The sequence below is a fragment of the Fundulus heteroclitus genome, chromosome 1 (assembly GCF_011125445.2).
Source record: "Fundulus heteroclitus isolate FHET01 chromosome 1, MU-UCD_Fhet_4.1, whole genome shotgun sequence".
NCBI lineage: Eukaryota > Metazoa > Chordata > Actinopteri > Cyprinodontiformes > Fundulidae > Fundulus > Fundulus heteroclitus.
In genome coordinates, this window is record NC_046361.1 from 11,909,571 (window position 1) to 11,931,881 (window position 22,311).

At 37.7% G+C, this 22,311-nt stretch overlaps 1 protein-coding gene across 1 annotated transcript in view; it reads right to left on the bottom strand.

Moving 5' to 3' along the window:
* bsna (bassoon presynaptic cytomatrix protein a) overlaps positions 1-22,311 on the bottom strand; it is a gene marked incomplete in the record, with an annotated part of 181,658 nt that overhangs the window by 67,657 nt on the left and 91,690 nt on the right. Inside the window, 1 exon segment of the mRNA XM_036135108.1 lies at positions 1,311-1,769. Coding sequence (XP_035991001.1) covers positions 1,311-1,769 — 459 coding nt within the window.

Genomic DNA, 22,311 nt, shown 5'->3' on the forward strand with positions numbered 1-22,311 from the left:
CATGATGCAAAAGAAGCAGAAATGGTGAAGACAGTTAAAGAAAGGTTGCAAATAAAAATAATTGAAGGTAAAAAGGATTATTTAGAGAAACATGATATAAAATAGGTTAAGAGTGCAAGAAGATCAGTTCATTACATTCTTAATGGTTTCCTGGATGGACGTCTGTGTACCCTAAATCATCCTGGTTTACAGTAAATAGTTGAAGGATCACTGTACATCTTTGGATACTGAGCATTCTGACCTTCGCTGTAATCATAACCTTTGTCACCACAGAGAAAAAGCCACACAAAATAAAGTTTATACAGGCATATTCGGCAGGAACATACTGTGATAAAACTTTGTTTTGCATTTCGTTTTATCTAAAGAAGAGTACAAGGCTGAAGGTCTTCTAGGGGGCTGTATTTCAAAATGCCGTTATTTTGAATTAATTACAGATAGAAACATGAAGAAAAATATTTAAGATATTTATGACCAAATAATGGCAGAGCTGAATCCAAGGCAAATATTTTTTTTTAATGATGCCTGGAAAACCTTTAAAATACTTTTGTAAAATGTGTTTTCAAACATACGGAGCCCTAGAGGGGTCATCGCAAAATGTTTTGCATGTTGTGCGCTTGTTTTACTACATTGAGCTCTCGTTTAATTAAATTGTGCACTCGTTTTACTAAATCGTGTGCACAATTAATTATATTGTGCTCTCGTTTTAAGCATAGTAAAACGAGGGCACACTTTATTAAACGAGGGCACAATTTATTAAAACAAGAGCACAATTTAGTGAACATGGTTATAGAGCATTGTGTGCACGATCTACTTAAACATGGCCACAATATGTAAAACGTGCATTCAATATTGTCTTGACACATGTAAACATGAGCACGTTATAGTATATTCGAAATCTCGATCTACCGAGGGCTCAATTAAATGAAAACGTGCTCACGTTTTATTAATTCGAGGGCTCAATTAAAGGAAACGTGCTCACAAATTATCACGACCTGAAAAAAAATATCACTTAAAGTGAGCTCTCCCGGGCTCCGTACAAACAAACCATGACAAGGTTTAAACACTTGACAAAATCTATCATTTTAATGGTACTCTTTGTTTTTTAACAAAGCTGTTGTAATTTAGTCAAATCTTTAAAAAGATTAAATATTCAATCTTATTGAAGTTTCATCAGACATATAGTGTCTATAACATGGAATATATTATACTGTATTACCATTTACTTAAATGCATTACTTTCTTTTTTCTATACTTCAACTTTCAAACCTTTTATTAAATAATGGAGAAAAGAACAAAAACACTAAACTTACATCATAGTGCCTCGACTTCTTAATTTCCTTTATTGGAGTGATCTGTTCTCCTTTTTTCTGTGAAGGTTTGACCTCTTTGGCAGGTTGGCTCTCATGCTCTGTCTTGGGCTTCTCTTCTGTTGGTTTTGTCTGTTTCTGGGCCTCAGTGGTTGGCACTGGTGCTGCAGCTGGGGTTGTGGTCTTAGCGTCGGTGGGATGTTTGGCAGACGTGGGTGCCGTGGGTCCGCTAACAGCAGTTCCCACCTGGATCTTTTGTGCCTGGGGCTGGACTGGTTTGGGTCCCTGCTGAGTGGTTGACTTGTGAAGGGGGCTTTGCTGACTGGTCGGCGTCTGGTGACGAGGTGAGCCTGATGGTTGGTGCTTCGGGGACGGATGGGGAACGGGAAGAGGAGGCTCGTCGAGGCCGCCTCCAGACAAAAGCCGCTGGGTCTGGCAGTTGAGACATAACCACTCTTTTTTCTGAAGACACAGAAGAAAACACAACAAAGCAAACCATTAGTTTTTTTAAAATATGGCATAGATGTTTTGTTGTTTCCCAGTTTTTTTGGTTAGGAAAGAGGCTACATGTCATCTCATTCTTCACAGACCGGCATTTTACACAATCTGCTGATCAGACATCACTGAACATATCTTCTACTGTATGAAAGAAGAAATACTATGATGGTAAAATGATTCTGTACGCCTATAATAATCCTAATATCAACAGGGGGTGTTCACTGGTACTGATGGTTCCTTTGCAGAAGAAGATGCTCCTGACTGCTCGCCACCTGCTGCTGTGGGTCATTCAGAAAGTTGGTGATTCAGTGAAAGACAGAGGACAGTGGACAGTGAGCTAGGTGATCTTTTGGTGTAGAATTTCTAAAACCACTACAAAGTTTGGCCTCATAAGTGTTACTTCCCGCTGTTTTTACAAGTGCATCAAACATTTTGCATAAATAATTACCTCTGTGCTTATATAGAACTGCACATAAAGTTGTAAAAACACAACAACTCAGAGTGTGATTCTGCTTCTGGTGCGAGCCGACGTTTGAGAGGACTGAAATGATGGCAAGTATAAAACTGGGTTAAACTAGGTGTTTACCTACTCTGTAGTGACGAAATGAAGAACAGAGAGGAAGCAGGACGGGGAGATGAAAGTATGCTAGGGTGATTAGGGTGGGTTAAGACATAGGATTTACCATGTGTAGCCAGCCTAGTGTAACAAAATAACTGAATGGGTCAGTTCTGGGTTAAAGTAAAAAAGCTATTTGCCCAAAAGTGTTCTGGCTGCCCGATTACTAGTCCAGATATTACAGCCCTGTGTACTGAATATGACCTTTGATGACTTTTAGTGTACCATCAGGAGAGGACACCGTCAAACTTTTTGCAGAAGCTTAAGGGTATCCATATCTTAAGTCTAGTACATTTATATCTGGAAAATTTTACAAAACTTTGCAGCCATGGCTGAAGGACATTTGACAAGTTACTATGTCTGATGTACTTAAAGTACAAGTTAAAGAGAATAATATGAAGATCAAAATATGGGGGTCATAAACCTCACTTAATGTTTAACAACAAACGCCTGTCATCACTCAGACAAATTCATATCTAAATTGTGTTCAGATAACATTGTCATTGAACCAAAAAAAATGTTGATTCACACATCACATTCCTAAATGAATTACAATTAGCACGTTAACACTTTTGTTAGCACCTGTCATATTTAATATGTCTTACACACACACTGCACTTGGAGTCATTCCAATAAAGGGTGCATTGTGAAAATCTTATTTAAAACGGAGCTGTCAGAACGGTGGCAGGCTGAACTAAGCTGACACAAGTTTCTAAAAGGCCAAGCCATTCTGACAGCTACACGCTATTTTCATCCCATCAGCTTTACTCATACCACTTCACAGACTGCTAAATGTTAGGAAGCCGCATCAAAATGACAGGGAAATAACTGATATGACTTCTAAATAAGTACAGCACAAAACATTTAATGGCCTTTAGTGGTGATACCTGTCACTTTTCTAAAAAAATGTATTCAAACAAAAGACATGCTTGAAAGTTGGCAAGGGATAAAACCTGACTGGTACAATGAGAGGAAAGATTGTTCACAAAGCAGTTAAGAAATAAAACTAAAACAAAATACCAGCTGTTTTTATAATTATTTTAGATTGCCGTTATGTAAAATACAGTAACTTTGTATTTTTCCAGAATGCATTGAAAATCTACAGTAACAAAAGTAAGCAGACAGTCCAACTTAGACAGTCAGCCATGAAAAAATCTGGGCTAAAAGAGACTAGACGACGTACAATTTAACAGAATATTACAAAAAGGAAAACCATAATAAAGTCAAAAAACAAAAAGTGCAAATGATGGCTTTAACCTTTTGATTCAAACGGCTTTCATATGTAAACGTAATCTCTGCACACTTTTGACAAAAAAAATGTAGGTACAGATTTAAGTTTGTTTTGCATAATCCAGTTGAATCTACTAATATAGAAAGCCAGTTTGTAACAAGTCACTTTGGTAAGAAATCAAATGGTTTGTATCAGACAATAAGTCAGTGAGTCTAGAAACCTAATACAGAGTAAATGCTCCCACATTTAGTTACAGTCCAAGTTATGTCTAATTGTAATTTAGCAACAAAAAGATCTGTTCATCTTATTGATGTAATGTCAAACTTTCTTTCCAGTGTCCTCAGTGTATTATCTGTCTCTGTGTCTGCCTCTATCCAGGACAGCTAATGTTATTTGGGGCAGGAGAGAGGCTGTATTACCGACGTAATGAATAATTGATAGATGCAGCACTCTCTCTTCAATGCTTATCTACCATCGCTGCTGTTTTCCACCTGCTTTTTCTGTAACTCCCCTCTGATGCTCAGGCTTTTCTAAATGGCTCTCCATCCTCCTGCGCCTCCTTTATCTCGGCCTCTCTCCGAATCCTTTCGAGGGCTCATTTCTGATTAGGAGCCATTCAAAGACTCCCCATCTTTTAGAGACCACATTGACAAACTATGTTTTGGAAAGTGCAATGTTAGTTATTATGAAGAGACACCTAAAGTAGTGGCTGCATTCTATAGATATATTTCAGTGATGTATTAAATTATTAGAAAAAAATATTAACTAACTTAATACTAACTTACTTTAGTAAATGTGCACCAATACCGTATAAACATGGAATATCATCCATCCATCCTTTATCTATACCTGTCTATTCATACAGGTCCCCTGGTAGGTTGGGGTAGGGGATTTGGGTGGGTTGGGGGTGAGGGTGTGTGTGGGGAGCCGGTCTTCAGCAGCCATTGAGGCGGGGTGCACACTGCACAGGTTACCAATCCATCACAGGCACAGTGAAAGACAGGACCAGCAACCATGAACACAATCACACCTAATGGCAATTTAGAGGGCTTAGTTAACCTAACAATCATGTTATTGGACTGTGAGGGAAAGCCGGAGTACCCAGGGAGAAGCCACCTGAACATGGTTAAAATCATTAGGTACTTTTACATGGTATAAGTAAATAAATATTCTGATGGTATAATCTAGCAGCTGAGAATATATATAAAGCATTTCTATGTGTATAGTTTTCAATGTTTTAAGTTTAAAAAGTGTAGATCAGGAATAAATTCAGCATAATTTAATAAAAGTCTAAAATATAGTGTCATTCCAGTGATAATCAGATAAGTGGCTTCTCAGACTACTGAAGCATTTTGTCCCAACTGTGAAGTAAACTCAGTTGCTTTCGTTTCCCAGAAAAAGCATAATGAAGCCAGCAAATAACTCTTCATGTGCCTGTTTGCTTGTTAGCGGATATGAGCCATCTTGCAGCGTACACCAGTGGTACCCACTTAACCTGCATGGCACAAACAATCTGGCCTTTTCTCCTCCTGTCAATAACACCCACCAAAATCCTCCATCAGTGCTAACTGTAAAAGCCAAGCCGCCACAATCTTTTCATTTACCGGCTTCACGTCGTGCATTCAGAATCTGCTTCACATTTGTTTACCATTGTTACATGTTATTCGCTCACTTGAAAACCTTTGTTGGGCTGTTTCTTTTCAAGTCTCATTTAATGTTTTCCTTTTGTGTTTCTTTATAACCGTTTGCAATCTTTCTATTTTGTAGGGATCTGTAAAATACCATGTAACCATGAAAGTAGATTCAGAAAAAACACAGTGGGTGTAATGAAATGGCGTGCCTTGAGAACTTGCAGCGTTACGTTTGATGATATGTGGAATTGGACCAAAATGCAAAGAGGTAAATACAGTCTCATGGTGTAGGCGAAGAAACTTTGTAGCGTAAAGACTTACAAAATGAGGAACAGCTGTGACAGAAACTGAAGACACACTGACTGAAACATTTGAGCAAAGCAGGAACCAGTAACTCAGGAAAACCAGAATCATGGAAACGAGCAATAGAAAAACTTGGTTGCATTCAAAAAGGTCTAATTGGTAAGGACTCTTCAGCTATTGCGGAAGTACGTCAGTGGTCGCTGTCTGACTTACGTCAGTAAGTACTGTCTGAATAGTGCAGTCAGTAAGGAAGGAGGTAGGAAAAGGAGCATGTATGCTTCCTATCATAGTTCCTTTAGCATATGACGCTCACAATGACCCTCACTGGCGCAATGGAGCTATAAGAAATCCCACAATCTTTTGTATGACATGACGTATAAGCACAGCCCACCTCACGGATATTAACGAAAATGTATATCGAGAAGAGATCAGATAGATACTGTGTAACAGTAACAGCTAGGGTGAGTAGGAGAACTCAGCAGAGTGAGAAAATTAGACCCTGATGTCCTCCAGCAGCCTAGGCCTATCACAGCACAACTATAGAGGTAGCTCAGAGTAACATGAGCCACTCTAACTATAAGCTTTGTCAAAAAGGAAAGTTTTAAGATTAGTCTTAAAAGTAGACAGGGTGTCTGCCTCATGGACCAAAACTGGGAGTTGGTTCCACAGGAGAGGAGCCTGATAGCTAAAGGATCTGCCTCCCATTCTACTTTTAGAGACTCTAGGAACCACCAGCAGACCTGCAGTCTGAGAGCGAAGTCCTCTGTTAGGAACATACGGGGTAATCAGAGCTCTGATATATGATGGAGCTTGATTATTAGGGGCGTTATACGTTAGAAGAAGAATTTTAAATTATATTCTTGATTTAAGAGGAAGCCAATGAAGGGAAGCTAAAATAGGAGAAATATGATCCCTCTTGTTGATTTTCATTAGAACTCTTGTTGCAGCATTTTGGATCAGCTGAAGACTTCGAACTGCATTTTGTGGACTTCCTCATAATAAAGAATTACAATAGTCCAGCCTTGAAGTACCAGATGCATGGACTAGTTTGTCAGCATCACTTCTGCACAAAATATTTCTCATTTTGGCGATATTCCAAAGGCGAAAAAAGGAAACTCTGGAAACCTGTTTAATATGGGATTTAAATGACATGTCTTGGTCGAAAACAACACCAAGATTTTTTACTTTATTACCAGAGGCCAAATTAATGCCATCCAGATTAAGGGATTGTCAGAATTTTAAACCAGGAAATTTAAAGTCATCCAGGTTTTGATGTCATCAAGACATGACTGCAGTCGAAGTAACTGATTGGATTCATCAGGATTTATGGATAAATATAGCTGATCTAACAGGACAAGTACAGACACAAGTCCATTATCTGAGGCCATGAGAATATCATTAGTGACCTTCACCAGAGCTGTTTTAGTGCTATGATGAGCTCTGAAGCCTGACTGAAACTCCTCAAGTAGGTCATTACTTTGTAAATGTTCACATATTTGATTAGCAACTACTTTCTCAAGAATTTTAGTTAGGAAAAGAAGATTAGATATAGGTCTGTAAATTACTAGCTCATCTTGATCAAGAGATGATTTCTTAAGTAAAGGTTTAATAACAGCTACGTTAAAAGCCTGGGGTACATATCCATTTACTAAGGATGGATTAATCATGTCTAAAATAGGGGCATTAATCAAGGGAATAAGATAAGATAGTCTTTATTGATCTCACAATGGAGAAATTCACTCGTCACATCGGCTCATACAAGAAGGTGCAGAGTAGGAATACCCCCTTAAATAACTCAAACAATATCTGCACATATCAGATCAGAACTCCAGGGCACTAATCAGAAGCTTTTAATCACAGAGACACCAAAAGACACTATTTGTGTTTATTATAATGTTAAGGGTTTAAGGAGCCAAAATCCACCTTTATACATAATAAAACAATAAAAGAGCGAGGCTCCACAACCCAGCATCAAGCCCAGATCACATCATCAAACAACTCACAACTTCTGACTTTTGTAAATCTCACTCCAGTTATTGGTGCATCTTATCAGCAAGCATGTTGTAACATTTGCGGTTGATGTTTGGGAAACTATAGGCTTGGAAGTATCAGTGAAAAAGCTAACATCACTGCACAAACTGAAAAAAAAAAACACACAGAAGCAGAGGATTTTTTTATGTTAGTAATTAAGATCAATACTGAAAAATATCCAAACAAAACGTTAAAAAGACAAATTTCAGCTGACTCCAGATCACATTAGTGTAATCTGAGAATATTCCCATGTCAATTGTGCACATTTAAAACAACAGGGCAGTTGCTACAGAGACATCTTTAAACACCACTACACTCCTTTTAGGCGGCTTACGGTCTGAGTCACTTGGCTTTCTGTTCCCTTTGCCTCTCTTTTAGCACATTTTCATCTACAGTCTGTCCGATTTCTCTTTTCGGCACACAGTTATTAGACTCCAATCTTCCCCTCCCTCTCATCTTCCTGTTTGTCACTCTCAGCCTCCTTTTTTTTTCTCCCTCCAACAGAGTGAGGGACTATTTTTACCCAGAATGCCATTGTTCTGCTTGAGTGCACACTTCCCTTGTGCTAGCTGATGCTTTAAGCAGTACTTTGCTGCAGAGGGCATGCTCTGGCACAAGCACAGACACACGTGTAGACACATGGTTCATATCAATCCTAAATGGAAAGGCCTGTGTAGCTGGAAGCCCACCAGAAGAGGGAAGGAGGAGGAAAGGATGAGGAGGGAGGCGAAGAGGAGCCCACCAGGGAGAGGAAAGGAATAAATAGTGGAGTGAGTGACACCGTATGTGCACGTGGGTGCATGTACGTATACGTTATTTGGGCTCTGTCTCTAGTTGGCTGACTCGCTGCTGAGTTTGATGTTACTGGTTTGATCTGGAGGCACAAGAGAGATGAAGTCGAAAAAAGAGGAAAATCAAGAGAGGAAAGGGGGGCTAACCGAAAAAGACAGGAGGCAGGTGCTGCTGATGTTGTATAAGCAGCCTGATTGCTCCCTCAATGTTCACTATCTCCTCCAAGTGAACAGAGGTTATTTCAAATGGAATTTAATCATTGAAATGTGTTCTAGAAGTTATGTATTTGTTTAAAGAAATAAAAAATTCAAGTTAGAAATCAAAAAAATGTTTGTGCTTGGTGACAAGTACCTTGTAAAGGCAAGGTGTCATACATACTTATGAAGAAAGAATCTTTTGTTTAAGATACAACTTGTGGTAAAGTAGGGAGATGACATTATGATCCTTTTCGTTTAAACTGAAATACGCCAATACTTTAATGTCATTGCCACAATAACAACAGCTACAAATAACAATGAAATTTGGGGGGTGTGAGCTGTCCAAGCATCAAAAGTGAATTTATTTTTTGCTTTTATTGGTGTGATGTAGTCTAATGGCTTTAAGCCAAAGATCAACATAGTTAACTGAAACTGAGGTTGGAAAACTTCTGTCTGTGTGGAGTTAATCTGGACCAAGTTCAGGAACATCAAAAAGAAAAATGAAGCTTAGTGAGCAAAGAAAGGAGGTGGTGAAAAAAGGGAGTAAATTAGAGAACGGTGAAGAGGGAGAAGCTCTAGCAGAAGCTGTTCTTCTGGTTACATAATCCAAACCGGTTTCATTTTCATTTCACAGATAGTCTACAAGTATCTTCTCTCTTTTTTATTATCACAACAGAGCCTCTTTAATTATGTAACCTTATTTTGAGAGGCAGAGGGGTGGGTATGAGGGGGCCTGTGGGCTTATGTATGCAAACATATTCTGCTTATTACCCACAACCCCTTACTGCCAGGCAGGGGGGGATCTCTCCTCACGCTGACAACATGCAGCCTAGACAGGGGATGCTATACCTCTTCACTCTTTTGATAGGACATGTAGGATTATCTTGTTAGCAAATGGTTTTAATTTAAAGCAGCTATGATAACACATTCTGAGACCATCTTAGCATCTTAGACTATGTCTGCAACCATGTAATCTGGTTAACTATCCCCAGAGATGTTGGTTCGTATCGTCAGTGCTATTTTTTAATTTTTGTGAGCACTTTGAAATGTTGTAAAGTGCCTAAAATAGCTTCAGCACAAAGAAAGTACCAGACTGCATAAATTTACATTTGATGAACATCAAACAAGCAATCCGACAGGATGATGCGTGAATAGAAAAGGGAAAATCAAAGGAGTATTGATATATAAATAAAAATTTAAGGATCAGCAAAAAAAAAAATGGGATAAAAGGATGACAGCTTCCAAATCCTGGATGTACATAGAAGTGTTTTGTTTTTTATGGTTAGCTCTTCTTTGTTTTTTTTTATGTCCCAAATAAATATGCTGTGAATCAGACATTTTAGCCAATACCTGCCATGCAGAATTAGCTTAAACAATAATGTTTAAAGCGAGACTTATTTAGCCTATCATAAGAGCCCAAAAAACATTTTAGTCAAACAGTAGGTGTGTTAACGTGGACATCTTTTCACATTCTAATCATGTTTTCAGGGTTGTTTGGATGGAAAGCAGCATCTTTTCCATGACTTTCAGCAAACCTTTGCTAGGGGCAATATCGGTTTTCAGTGTATGTTTGTGTGAAATATAAATTTGGACCCGAGGCTCTCGTACAGTCCACTCTTTGACGTCAGCGGTATTCATTCGAGATGCATTGATTGCCCTTTTCTTGACTGATTACAATTACAGATTTTTGGAAAACCCTGAGTCATCGATTCTAATTCTGGCCACCTGACTTATTACCAGTAGGTGAGTAGATAAGTACATTTTAATTACATAGTACCATTTATGGATAAAAAATAACTTCACAGAGACAAGCAATAACAATTCAATCTTAAAAAAGTAATACTTACAATTAAAAACAGAATATAATAACTGTATATTATTTTATACTGATAACACATAATATAAATAAAAATTTCTGAAATAAAACTTCACTGTGAAAGACATGACAGCTATCAGGACATTGCGAACCACGAATTTGAAGCTCAGCTATGGTGTTTACACAGAGCATGACATTTTTTTTTTCCTGATAAATGGGGGATTCGCTGTTCAGAAAAAGAAAAAAACTATTTATTTGTCTGATTTGCATCAGAGATGAAGGTAATTTTCTCAGCACAATTAAAAGAATAGCAATAAGAATACACACTAACTAAACCAGACTATTTTTTTTTACCTTTATATATTTTCCTGGAAAAACTGCACATCCAATTTTCAAAAAAAATGTAAATAAAAATCTCCTCTGACTGGTGGAACTGATCCCACGTCTAACTTCTGCTAAGACAGCTGATGAATAAGCAGATACAACAACAGCAGTTCACTGTTTATTCAATGTTTTATTCGGTATTAGAATTATTCTCTGCGAAGAAAGTAGTAAGTAATCACAGGATCATAAGTTGGAGGCTGGCAGGCTGCAGTGTCTCTCCCTCTTTTGTTTTGCATGTTCGTCAATATCAGTTACAAGTCTACAATAGACCCAAATAAATGTCTACAATCAATCCTTGATGTAGAAAAAACCTTTGACTTAACCAAATATTTACCAATTTTGGCCTGGGTATGTATAAATTATTTATTCATCATTCATCATCAAGATGCATTTTCAACAACAACAACAACATAATTCACTGGGATGTTTTAAATATTCACTTTTAAAGAGATCAAAGATGCTAGAAATTTAAACCAGTCATTCACGATTTCCTATTTCTCCGGGGAATAAATAAGAGGTACCACAGAGGTCCATTACTACTAACCAATCTTCAAGATGGGGAAGACAAGGCAACATGGTATTTAAATTGTCTTAATCTACAGTCAAAGCAATAACTAAAGGAAGTCCAAATAAAAACTGGAGAAGCAGTCACATTCAACTCAACAAGCACAGCGAGGAAGTAAAAAAAAAGCTCAAAGCAATTACCAATTTCTGGAGTCCAGGTATATCCAATTAAATCCACCTTTATATAGCACAATTTTAACAAACACAAGGTTTCCAAAGTACTGTACAACAAAATAAAACATGCTCAATATATAACACAATAACAACACAATAAAAGATGTAACAGATAGTAAATAATAGAAAGCTAAAGGCAATAAAATAAAATAAAATACAAAGATATTTAAAAGTTTCCATTTCATAATTGCAAAACCTTTCTTTCATTTAATTTCCATAGTTCTTGTCCCTTTAATCTAATGCCAAAGGAAGTGATGAAGTGGGCCAAGTATTCTCTAGCTGCATGGAGACATGAAGTAGTCGCTCTGTGGTAGCGCTGGCTAAGTCAGTGTTTTTGATACTGGAGCCCTGGCTTCAAATCTGGGTTTGGTCTGGCTGGGCGTCTGTAAAGCTGTGAGCAAGTTATAGTGACCTGATGTCGTGACTTGAATAAGAGACCAGCTGAAAAGATGCACAAACTCAACGGAGTGACAAAGTGCTTCCCATCCCCCACTTGCTGCCTCCAAATAATGTTTTGCCTTCTAAAAGGAAAAAGTAGAAAGGGACCAATACGTTGTTTGGAATTATCTTAGATTGAGAAAATCAAAAAAAGTCACGGTGGGGAAACTAAAGAAGCACAATGCATCACTTGTATTAAAGTAAAAGGGTTTCTAAAACAAAATTAGAAAGCTATAAACCGGTGGGCAAGCTGTTTTAAGTTAAAGCAACTAAATCATGTTAGACTTGTTTAAATCTTTGCATAAATGCTGTGAAACTTACGCAATTCTACTCAAAGTTGTAATACTGTTGTGGCCAAATCCAATATAACACAAAATTCGGGGGCAAATTAGGCTTCTCCATTAAAAGATGGGTCTGCTTTAAACCAGGCCAGCCAATAAAGATGGAAAAAGCTGCAGATTGAATTATTGTTTCTTAGAAACCTTGTATCTTTGTGGCGAATTTGTGTATGCAATAAGTGTATCATTGTTTAATGGAACTCAAATCATTTCCAGTAAGAAGTTTGAACCTTCAGACCCAAAGCCAGTGGCCAACTGAGTCCCTGAACCAACAGCTTCAGAGCCGCCCTGATTAAACTATACGTGAAAAGTTCTTCTGCCAGGACTCCCCCATCACTGCCCAGGGACACAGAACAATCAGTGATTCCATGATGAAAAAAATATCAGCTTAGAGACGGCTGCCTTTGTGCCAGACAGACACAAACCCAATGCAGGCCAGAGTTTGTTTATGGTTTGACCCACAAATCTGTCATGGGAGCTAATCTTAACAGGCTAAGTGTCTTATTGGGACTCACTAATACACACAGAAATCCAACAGTGAAACACAGGGGGAACATTTGCTGTGCAAGATTGTGCTTCCCTGTAAGAGGCGTTGCGTGTTTGTGTGTGTGTGTGTGTGTGTGTGTGTGTGTGTGTGTGTGTGTGTGTGTGTGTGTGTGTGTGTGTGTGTGTGTGTGTGTACTGGTTGCAGGGATCAGAGGATTTTTGACTACTGCAGTAATAGGATGGCAGCTCGCCAGCAGCGGAGCTACAGTGGGCCTGTTTATCTCATCACTGACTCAACAGGGAGCATCAAGTCAGGCAAGTCAACAAACTTCCACAAGTGCTTCAGAAAACATGTGTTGGGAGGGCAAACAGAACAAAAGTGCTCTATAATGTCAAACCCACACTATAAAGTGAGACACTTTATAAACGCTTTCCACATGGTAATAACTCTCCAACTAATGCCCATTAACTAGTTCATATATAATTGGTAGCCTTTTTTTTACCTGTTTTAGTAGAACAGAAAGAGTCAGCTTGAAGTCTAGTGTAGAGTAGCAGCTTAGCTAAAGGTCATTATTATCTGAGCAATAATTGCCGTAGAAGAGTGAGATCCTGTTCTGAGAAGCAGGTTGGGGCACAGAAAGAGAAAACCAAACAATACCTGCCCAGACACTAAAAGAACTGATAAAGTTTCACAAGATTTGTGAAAAGGACTGGTAAAATTTGTATAAGAAAAAGTGTTCGGGTTGTTTCATCAAATATAATTAAGGATGTAACTAAACTAACTCTGATGCACATTAATTGCTTTTTTCTTTAGAGGATTTCATCAAAAAATGTGTTTTTAAATTAAATGTTTTTGGTATTAAAGCTGGTAATCCTGTTCAGAAACACTTTTTGTTATTGTGGGAGAAATGGCCCTACCACCCTGACAGTAGTAAATACATCATGTATTCAGAAAAAGGAGGTTAAAAATTAGATCTCTGTGAGAGCTACAGACCTGTAAAAACCCTGACCAATCCTGTCATTTGGTCCGAATGGAAAGAACCAATCAGATGCCATCAACAATGTAGACGACTTTGTGGCTCTACGTTCTTTCAGAAGGAGTGAATGCTGCTTGTCAAGATTTGGTAAAATAATTTACTTAGACAGGAACATTTTTTAATCAATCTGTCTGGATGATATGATTTAATTTGACTTTGTAAAGTGCCTTGAGATGACATGTTATGAATTAGTTCTATTTAAATACAATTGAATTGAATTGAGTGAGTGACTGTGTGGTGACCCAATGACTGCTGAGCTAGGCAGCAAATATGTCATGTCCCCGTAGCAAAATCACCACACTTTTGCACAATTACAATGAGATGTTGAATCCTGTTGGTTCTTAAAATCTTCCAAATTAAGCTTAAAATCAAAATGACTTTTTCTGCACCAGAAAGACCCTTTGCCTTGCTGCCTGTACTCAAGGTGTGAACCTCATCATTGTCAGAGGATGCTGGGTATTATTAGACTTTAATTGATCTGGCCTCAGTATGAGAAAGGCTATGAGACTTTGAAGTGGTGGAGTGTGTACTTTGAAGTGCAGCAGGCAGTCCTTATATGGACAGGAGCATTATGGGGTAGGGGGAATTTCTGCCTCATCCCGCAGGGCTGGGAAAGAAGACACGATCAGACAGATGTTAGAAAGTGAGGAGGAAGAAAATGTAGCTTTAGGCTCAGGAAAGAGAGGAGAGGAAAAGAAAAGTCCCTCACTCTTCCCCAGTAACTAGATAGTGAATAAGTTTACAAGGATGGGATTAGGAGACTGAAAAATGAAAGGTAAGAGAGGAGAAGATGGAGGGTGTTAGAGAAGATAGAAGATTAAAGAAAACTAAATTTGAAGAGATGAGGGTGTAACTCAAGAGGTAAATAGGTGATTTCCTACATATAGAACTCCAAATATTTACACTGTAGCCTCTTTTAACACATTATTGGTGGTAATAGTCTTTGAAAAAGCATCAGTTTCATTATTATATACTATAGTTTCACTGCATCTGCTGCAGTCAGTTCCTGGTATGTCTTTCTTAATGAGAAACCAAGCTTCAAACGATTTAATGACACTCAAGGGCGGGAAAATGGCAGATAATACACAAACAAACCCCATTATACACAACAGCAGCTATTCAGGTTTTTTTTAGTTTAGGAGAAATCAGATGTCACAAATGTGAAATAGATAAATACTTTCAGATGGAAGTAATGAAATAACTGAAACTATATAATATAACTAAAATTTAATGCTATTACATTGCTGGTAGTTAATGTGCAGCTGCAGGTGAGGCAGTAAGATCACGTTATTTCTAGCAATAGACTGAAATACAAAAATTAAATGATTTTTGTTTCTCTTAAAACATTTTGTAGGAATCTGCACTCACTGCTCAGATTCAGGTTGTGTTTGTGCAAAACTGACACAGAGTTGAATGCTCACATAGTTTCATAGGGCTATTTATGTGATCAACACTAAACACTATATTCTCTGAATCTGGATGAATACGATGATGTGGTTCTCTTCATTTTATACAAGTGCAATTCTGGAAATTCTGTCACATACATTCGTAGTTCAGCCCCCTGAGTCAAACATTTGTAGAATCAGCTGCCACTTGAATTACAGAGGCAATTCTTTTAGTAAAATGTCCCCAACATGTTTAGAAAATGGCAATGGCTTTCTTCTTCCATGACGGCCAGGTTTACGCTCCTCCAGACTTACCATGAAGCTTTTGACTGCTTCTCTGATGAATGCTGTTTGCAGTTGTGCCATACATGTTTAACTAAATGCCACACTGAAAAAAAAAAACACCATCATTTATTTTCCTGGGACTTCATATTCTTTTTCTCTATTGTCTTGGTGTATCACATAAAATCCCAGTTAAACTCATTGACAGTTCCAGATGTAACAGGACTATATGAGTCGACGTTCAAGTGGCATAAATCTGCTTATGCGCTCATTTCTCAGTGCTTTTAAAAAAATATTTTACAAACAAGATTTTTGCATGAGTTTGGTGGGTATCAAGCATCAATTGAAGGCACATAAATGCAAACCAAAGGCTTGCGGAAAGGAAAAGGAGATACTGGAGTGACCATGGAAGAAAGCATAAGGCTGTACTAAAAGAGTGTGGGCAAAATGGGGAGAGGATAATAATGAACAGACACGAGAAGATGGGTATAAGGACGTAGTAAAGATCAAAAAGCGAAAGGGTGACAGAATGTGAGAAGAGAGGAAAAAAGACAAAGTAATGCATGGCCAAGTGGGCAAGAATAAAAGTAGCAGCGGGTGAGGATAAAGATATTAGCGAATTAGACTAAGAGATGATGTGAGGATGAAGGGTGAGGAGAAACTGTGGAGAGGAGGGGAAGAGAAAGGAGTGGCACATTCTAAAAATGTAAAGTGAATTAGTTCTGCCTCATGAAACTGGCAGTTCTGGCTGAGAGATGCATCTGGGACAGGATTTCAGCGTGTGAGTGTGCGCTAATGTTGTTGTGTTCGCATGACTAAATGTGCCTTCCTGTTTGTTGTTTACTCGGCTGGATGCTTACAGTTTCTGCTGCATGTGTGTGAGTTTGTGGGTGAAGATGAACCCCCCCCCCCCCCATCTCTCCAGAACAGAACTGATGTGATGTTGACATTTAGACAAAACATGAGGTCTTGCTTTTTTTTTTAAATAGTAACATGGAGAAAGAAGATCAGACATTGTCAAAATTGGCTGCTCCTTGTGCCTCTGTGCACAAAAAGCAGAAAAACTATAAACTGTATCCGTCATGTCAATGACAGGTTACTAAGAACGGGTCCATTACTGGGAATACTGTGCAGACTGACAATCACAACTTTAGCACATTATATTTTGATACATATTTGTGTTTAACCGCAGATATCCGATCTGGGTCCTGACAATTTGTTGGTGTATTGTCCCTGATTTCGTCTGCCTGACTCCCAGTGAGTTATCCTGTTGTGCCTTGCACTGCCGATTTTTAACAATCGTTGCCAGTTTTTGAGCACAAAGCTAGCCCCAATTAAGTCTGCGATTGAGAGGTGTTTTTCACCTGGTAATGATGTTCACAGTGAAAGAGAGACTTTGTTGGTTCCAGCAGGTTCTCGTCTCTGTAGTTCTTTTGACCGAGCTCTGCCCACTGTTCTGATATCCACTGACAGGTTTTTTTTTGTAGAGAGCAGCTGAAAGTGAAAGTTCTAAGTTTCTAAACTAGGAGAACCACTTTTTGTCTAAGATTGTTAATAAAAGAGATTTGTTAAAATTCCTCTGAATGGAAAAAAATAATCATCAGGAGTAGCAAGACAAGAGTTTATATTAGACTATAACTGTGTGTCAAGTTTTATAATTCTTTGGAAATAAATATTAGAGCATTGCACATTGTATTATAGCTTTCCTAATGTACCGAACTATGTTGGAGCAGCATGTTGATCGATGAATGATTAGATGAAAGCCACAGCGTCCAGAACTCCCTTGTTGACTGAGTTAATTGTAACAGTGATGAAATGCTTTTGGGTATTGTTCTCCACTGTAAATAGACACATACATGACATAGATTATTTCTTTTACTTGATCAAAGAATTGGGCTGGGACCTGGTATCATCAAATTATTATCATTAAATTACTCAGATTGCTAACTGACAAAATTAGGGAACAATATTGCATAACCTTTTTTTAATTAAACTTTTCATAGGTTCCCACTCAAAAAGCCGCCTCTCTCAAATTCAAACTCATTGATGCAGGAAAATATACAGCGCAATCAGGTTGGAAATCATTAGTTTGTGGAGACATTGTTTAACACATGCAAATACAAAGTCGACTCATGAACTTCCTGGGGTATGTTGTTGTTCACTGCCTGAATAACAGCTTTAGTCATTGATTTAAATCTACTTTCGTGCCTTTATCGGCAGATATGTCAAAATTTATAAATACAGTAAGTCTTGCTATTGAAAACAAGTGTGTTCTTTACAAGTTCTCGTTTGATGAAAAAAATAAAAATGTTGCTCATTGGTGTTCCATCTATCTATACATCCATCCATACAGACATCCCAACAGGGAAATCTCATGTATGGCTTGATGTTTAAAAATAAATCACTGTCCCACAATTTCCACACCATATAAGAAATAAATAACAAATAACTGATAAAAAAAACAACAACAACTAATAAATAAGAATAGCACATTCTCACACACATCATCCATGATGATTAATGGTTATTTTTGGTTGCATCTAGTTTTGTTATTGCTGTCGGGTAAAAACGGTTGGTTCTTGTTCTGATTGCTCTGTATCCGTTGCCTGAAGGCAACAGTGTAAACAGAGAATGTCCGGGATGACATCTATGTATCTATCTATCTATCTATCTATCTATCTATCTATCTATCTATCTATCTATCTATCTATCTATCTATCTATCTATCTATCTATCTATCTATCTATCTATCTATCTATCTATTTGCCTGTCCTTTGCTGTCGACTCCCGTCTCCTCTGACTGCTCTGTGTGATTCTGTGTTTTTGTGTTTGATTAACTGCATGCTGAGTCATCTCCTTAAACAGCACACAGCTTCTCTAACAGCAAAAAATAAATAAATAAATATATATATATATATATATATATATATATATATATATATATATATATATATATGGGTCAGTCCACACTCTGCTGTGTGTGGGATTCAGTCCAGCTCACTGAACAGTCACACGCTGGAAACGAACTGGCGGTAAGAAAATACAAAAGAATCCTAAAGGATTTCTTACATGTATTTTTTTGTATTCTCAAAAATTGTTTTGTTTCAAGAAGCCAAAATTAATGTATCTCTCTATTCTCTTGATCAACATGTGTAGGACAAAAGAAAAAAAAAGATCAAAGACCAAAAATATTGCATCACTGACTGCAATGCTATGCTGTGATGTGCACTGAACTAATGTTTCGGAGCTAAACATTGCCAAATACCAATTTGCTGCTAGAACAGTTGGCTAACCAGGACGAGGATCCATGTCCCATCTTCATGTCTTCTTCTGTTCTCCACTTGTCTGACAGGCAGTCACTGCTCTCTTTCAGAGGAGGAAAAACACATATTGGCATTGCATTTTGTGTATTTCATCAGCATGTGGTGTCAAGCTACAACCCGAAGCTCTCCACACCAATCTAACACGTAATGGCTGGTAACAGTGACACAGAGTTTGAAGATCAATCTGCCTATTTTTAATCATGAGTGCACCGTGCGGTTTTAAGTTCATGATAGTGATGATTAAGCAGTGGAAAGTGGAAAGCCCAGTAGTCATATAATCGCTCATCCATGGCAATGGATTTATGTATCTGTTCTATATGCTTGATGGTGGGAGTCATTTTGCCTAGTAGTTTGTTTGAACAGCGTCACTCCATGGGAGTAAAAGTTTAACATTTTGTAGCCTATTTTGTATTTTCACATTAGGAGAAGCCATTTAGGTATGTACTGCTTTTCATTTTAAATGAAATTCACACAAAATCAACTGAAACACTCTCATTTCTTAATTACTGCTTGGTCAATTTTGGATTTTCTTTTTCTTTTTTACTTTTTTGACATCTGGCCTGCATATGGTGCCGCCCAACACCCACCAATCTAATCAGATCTTCTTGAATACTTTATCTGTAGTGAAATGTTCTACCTGCACTCTGCATCAAGAGCTCCAGATAAAGTCACATAATCACTTTGACTATCAGGTTTCTCTTGTGTGAATCCACTGCTAAATTAATTTTAAATGAAATTAACCTTAGTCTAAAATAATCAGTTCAATGTGTTTCGTTATAAAATGATCTGGTCTTCACCAGGTTCTACACTGTTTCAATTTTTCCTTAAACTCAACACAACCGCCTACACCAGATTCCACCATGTCATTTTTTATCCAATAAAGCACACAAAGCCCTCCAATTTAAAGGGGATGTACTTTCTTTTATCTTTGACTGTAAAAGTACTCATTGAAACAATCATTCTGGCGCGCGCTGCATGGGTGTTTAAAGATCTGCAGTGTCTGCAGGGGCAACCCAATCACAAAGTGATGATTATTTGTCATCTCTGGGCAGTGATCACACATCGGCCGTCTGCCGCTGCAGCTCAGACAGACATTGATTAGGTGTCAGTGTCAATCCTCTGAGGCCATCAATTGTTCATTTTACACAGTGTAACATATAAGTGCTCTCACTCTGCTGTGAGAGAGCTATGGGTGGAACAAGGTGCTTGAAAACAAATTGAAACATTTGAATTGTTTTTTTTAAAAGGTAATATTGCATTTTATAACAATTTAATTTGTAATTTCCATGGCAGCGCTATATTTACCTATCAATCCATCCATCCATTTTCCGAACCGCTTTATCCCTCATGGGGTCGCGGGGGGTGCTGGTGCCTATCTCCAGCGTTCTATATTTACCTATATGGGCTCTAAATACAATGAGCACCAGAAAAAAAAAATCCATAACCCCCTAATTGTCTAAACTCAGAATGTAAAGGTAAGATATGGTGACGTTAAAATCCCCCAGCCTTTTCCACGGGTAACTTGCAAGCTTTTTCTTTGAAGAGTAAAGAAAGCGACTATTCATAAACAGGATCCCTTCTAAACATAGCTGATGTCGACAACACTGGAAGTAATAGGTTGGTGAAGGATAATTAAGAAATATAATAGCCAAGAGATATTCAAAATTTTCTGGTTTTATACAAATAATTCTAGATTGATCTGTTTGTAATTTGTTTGTAACAGTTCAACCTGAGATTACAGTATAGCAAGACAGATAACATTGTTTTTTGCTGTCTGACATTAAATATGATCAAATGTTTCCCGTTTTAGGCCAGTCTGGTTTATCAAAACCGTTCATGTTTGCTAAAAGCCAGAATAATGAAACTAGGTTCTGTTAGATATATGTTTTAAATGTTTTTTTTGTTAATACACATTTACATATGATCCCTATGTCTTCACATGAATTGGGATAGCCCAGATAATGATGGCTATGAGGTTACACTACGACATTTGAGTTAATGGGAGGGACACCTTAAAAAAAACTAGCATGCCAAATTTATCTGCCTAATGAAAGTGTTAACATGATGGGGGATGTCCAGCCATAATCAACAGGCTTAAATTGGAGGCAACTGGACTTTGGCTCAGTTCTGTCTGAAAACGTTTCTACACCTATCCAGGAGTCTTTGTCAGTTCTGATGGCTCGCATTTTAGAAACCTGCAGTTGGTGCGCTGCTGTTTTTTAGGACATGGAGGCCCATCGTCCTAGGCGCATTCTCAGTAAGATGCAAATCAATGACCCACCGTCCAGCCTTCATACCATTCAGAACCGAGACTAAAGGTTTTGTGTCATAAAGATCAACTTGTTTTGATGTAAAATGTATGTATCAACCAAAGAACATATGAGCAAATGTCCCTGTGGGGATGGTGGCTGAAGCAGTGAAACAGGAACTGTTCTGACATGGGTTAAAGGCCATTAGGAGAGGAAGAAATCATTACTCCAAAAGCAACATAGCACAATCTACAGTTGGCAAATGTGCTTAGAGACACAGTATTTAGAGACATATTCTATGGTCTAACTACATTTCGAGGAGAAAAGGGGAAGCTTGTTAGCTTGAGAGCACAATCCCATCTGTGAAGTATGAGGGTGGCAGCTTCATGTTGTGTGGATGTTTTGCTGCAGGAGGGACTGGTGCCCTTTAAAAAAATAGGATCTTGAGGACAGAAATTTCTATGGAAATATTAATGCCACATCTCAAAAAAAGGAACTTAAACCTTTGTCACACATATTGTTTACACACATTATATACAGCTTGAGAAAGCAAACCCAAAACAATTGACCCATATCACACGATTTAAATCAAAATGCTTAAAGTACAATGAGATAAGAAAAGAAATTCCTTTAAAGTCCCACAGTGGGGAAATTCTGGTATGACAGTTGCAAGAAACACAAAGTTACACACTAAATCAGTAATGAAAAAACAGCTAATCTAATTAAAGGTTAGCTCTAAAGCAACAGAGAATAAATGTATCAAAAAGGCGAAGTTAAACCAGAGTAAGGATTACACAGTAAATAAAAGGAAATGTGTGCAAGTGCACTTCTGAATTTAAAGAAAACTAAAAAAAAAAACCAAATGTGTCATAATGTTGACGTTTAGCAAGTAGAAAACATTTGGACAATTCAAACTGACCTAAAACCAGAAAAGCCTAGCCTGTAAATGTCAGAAAGTGTGTGTAAATTTGTTTCCAATTGTCTGTAAAAAAAAAAAAAAAAAAAGTTTTTTTCTTCTTTTTACTACATAGTGGATAATTCCTGTTTGTGTTCAATAAACAGACAAAGCTATGATTATTACAACTAGTCAAGGTTTTTTTTTTACGTCACTTAATCTTACACAATGTTTTAAACAGATTTATCTTTCACAAAGTGTGGATTTGATTTAGATTTCTAATGAAATACTAATGTAAAATTTGACAGAAACCCTCCAGTACTTACACATCAGT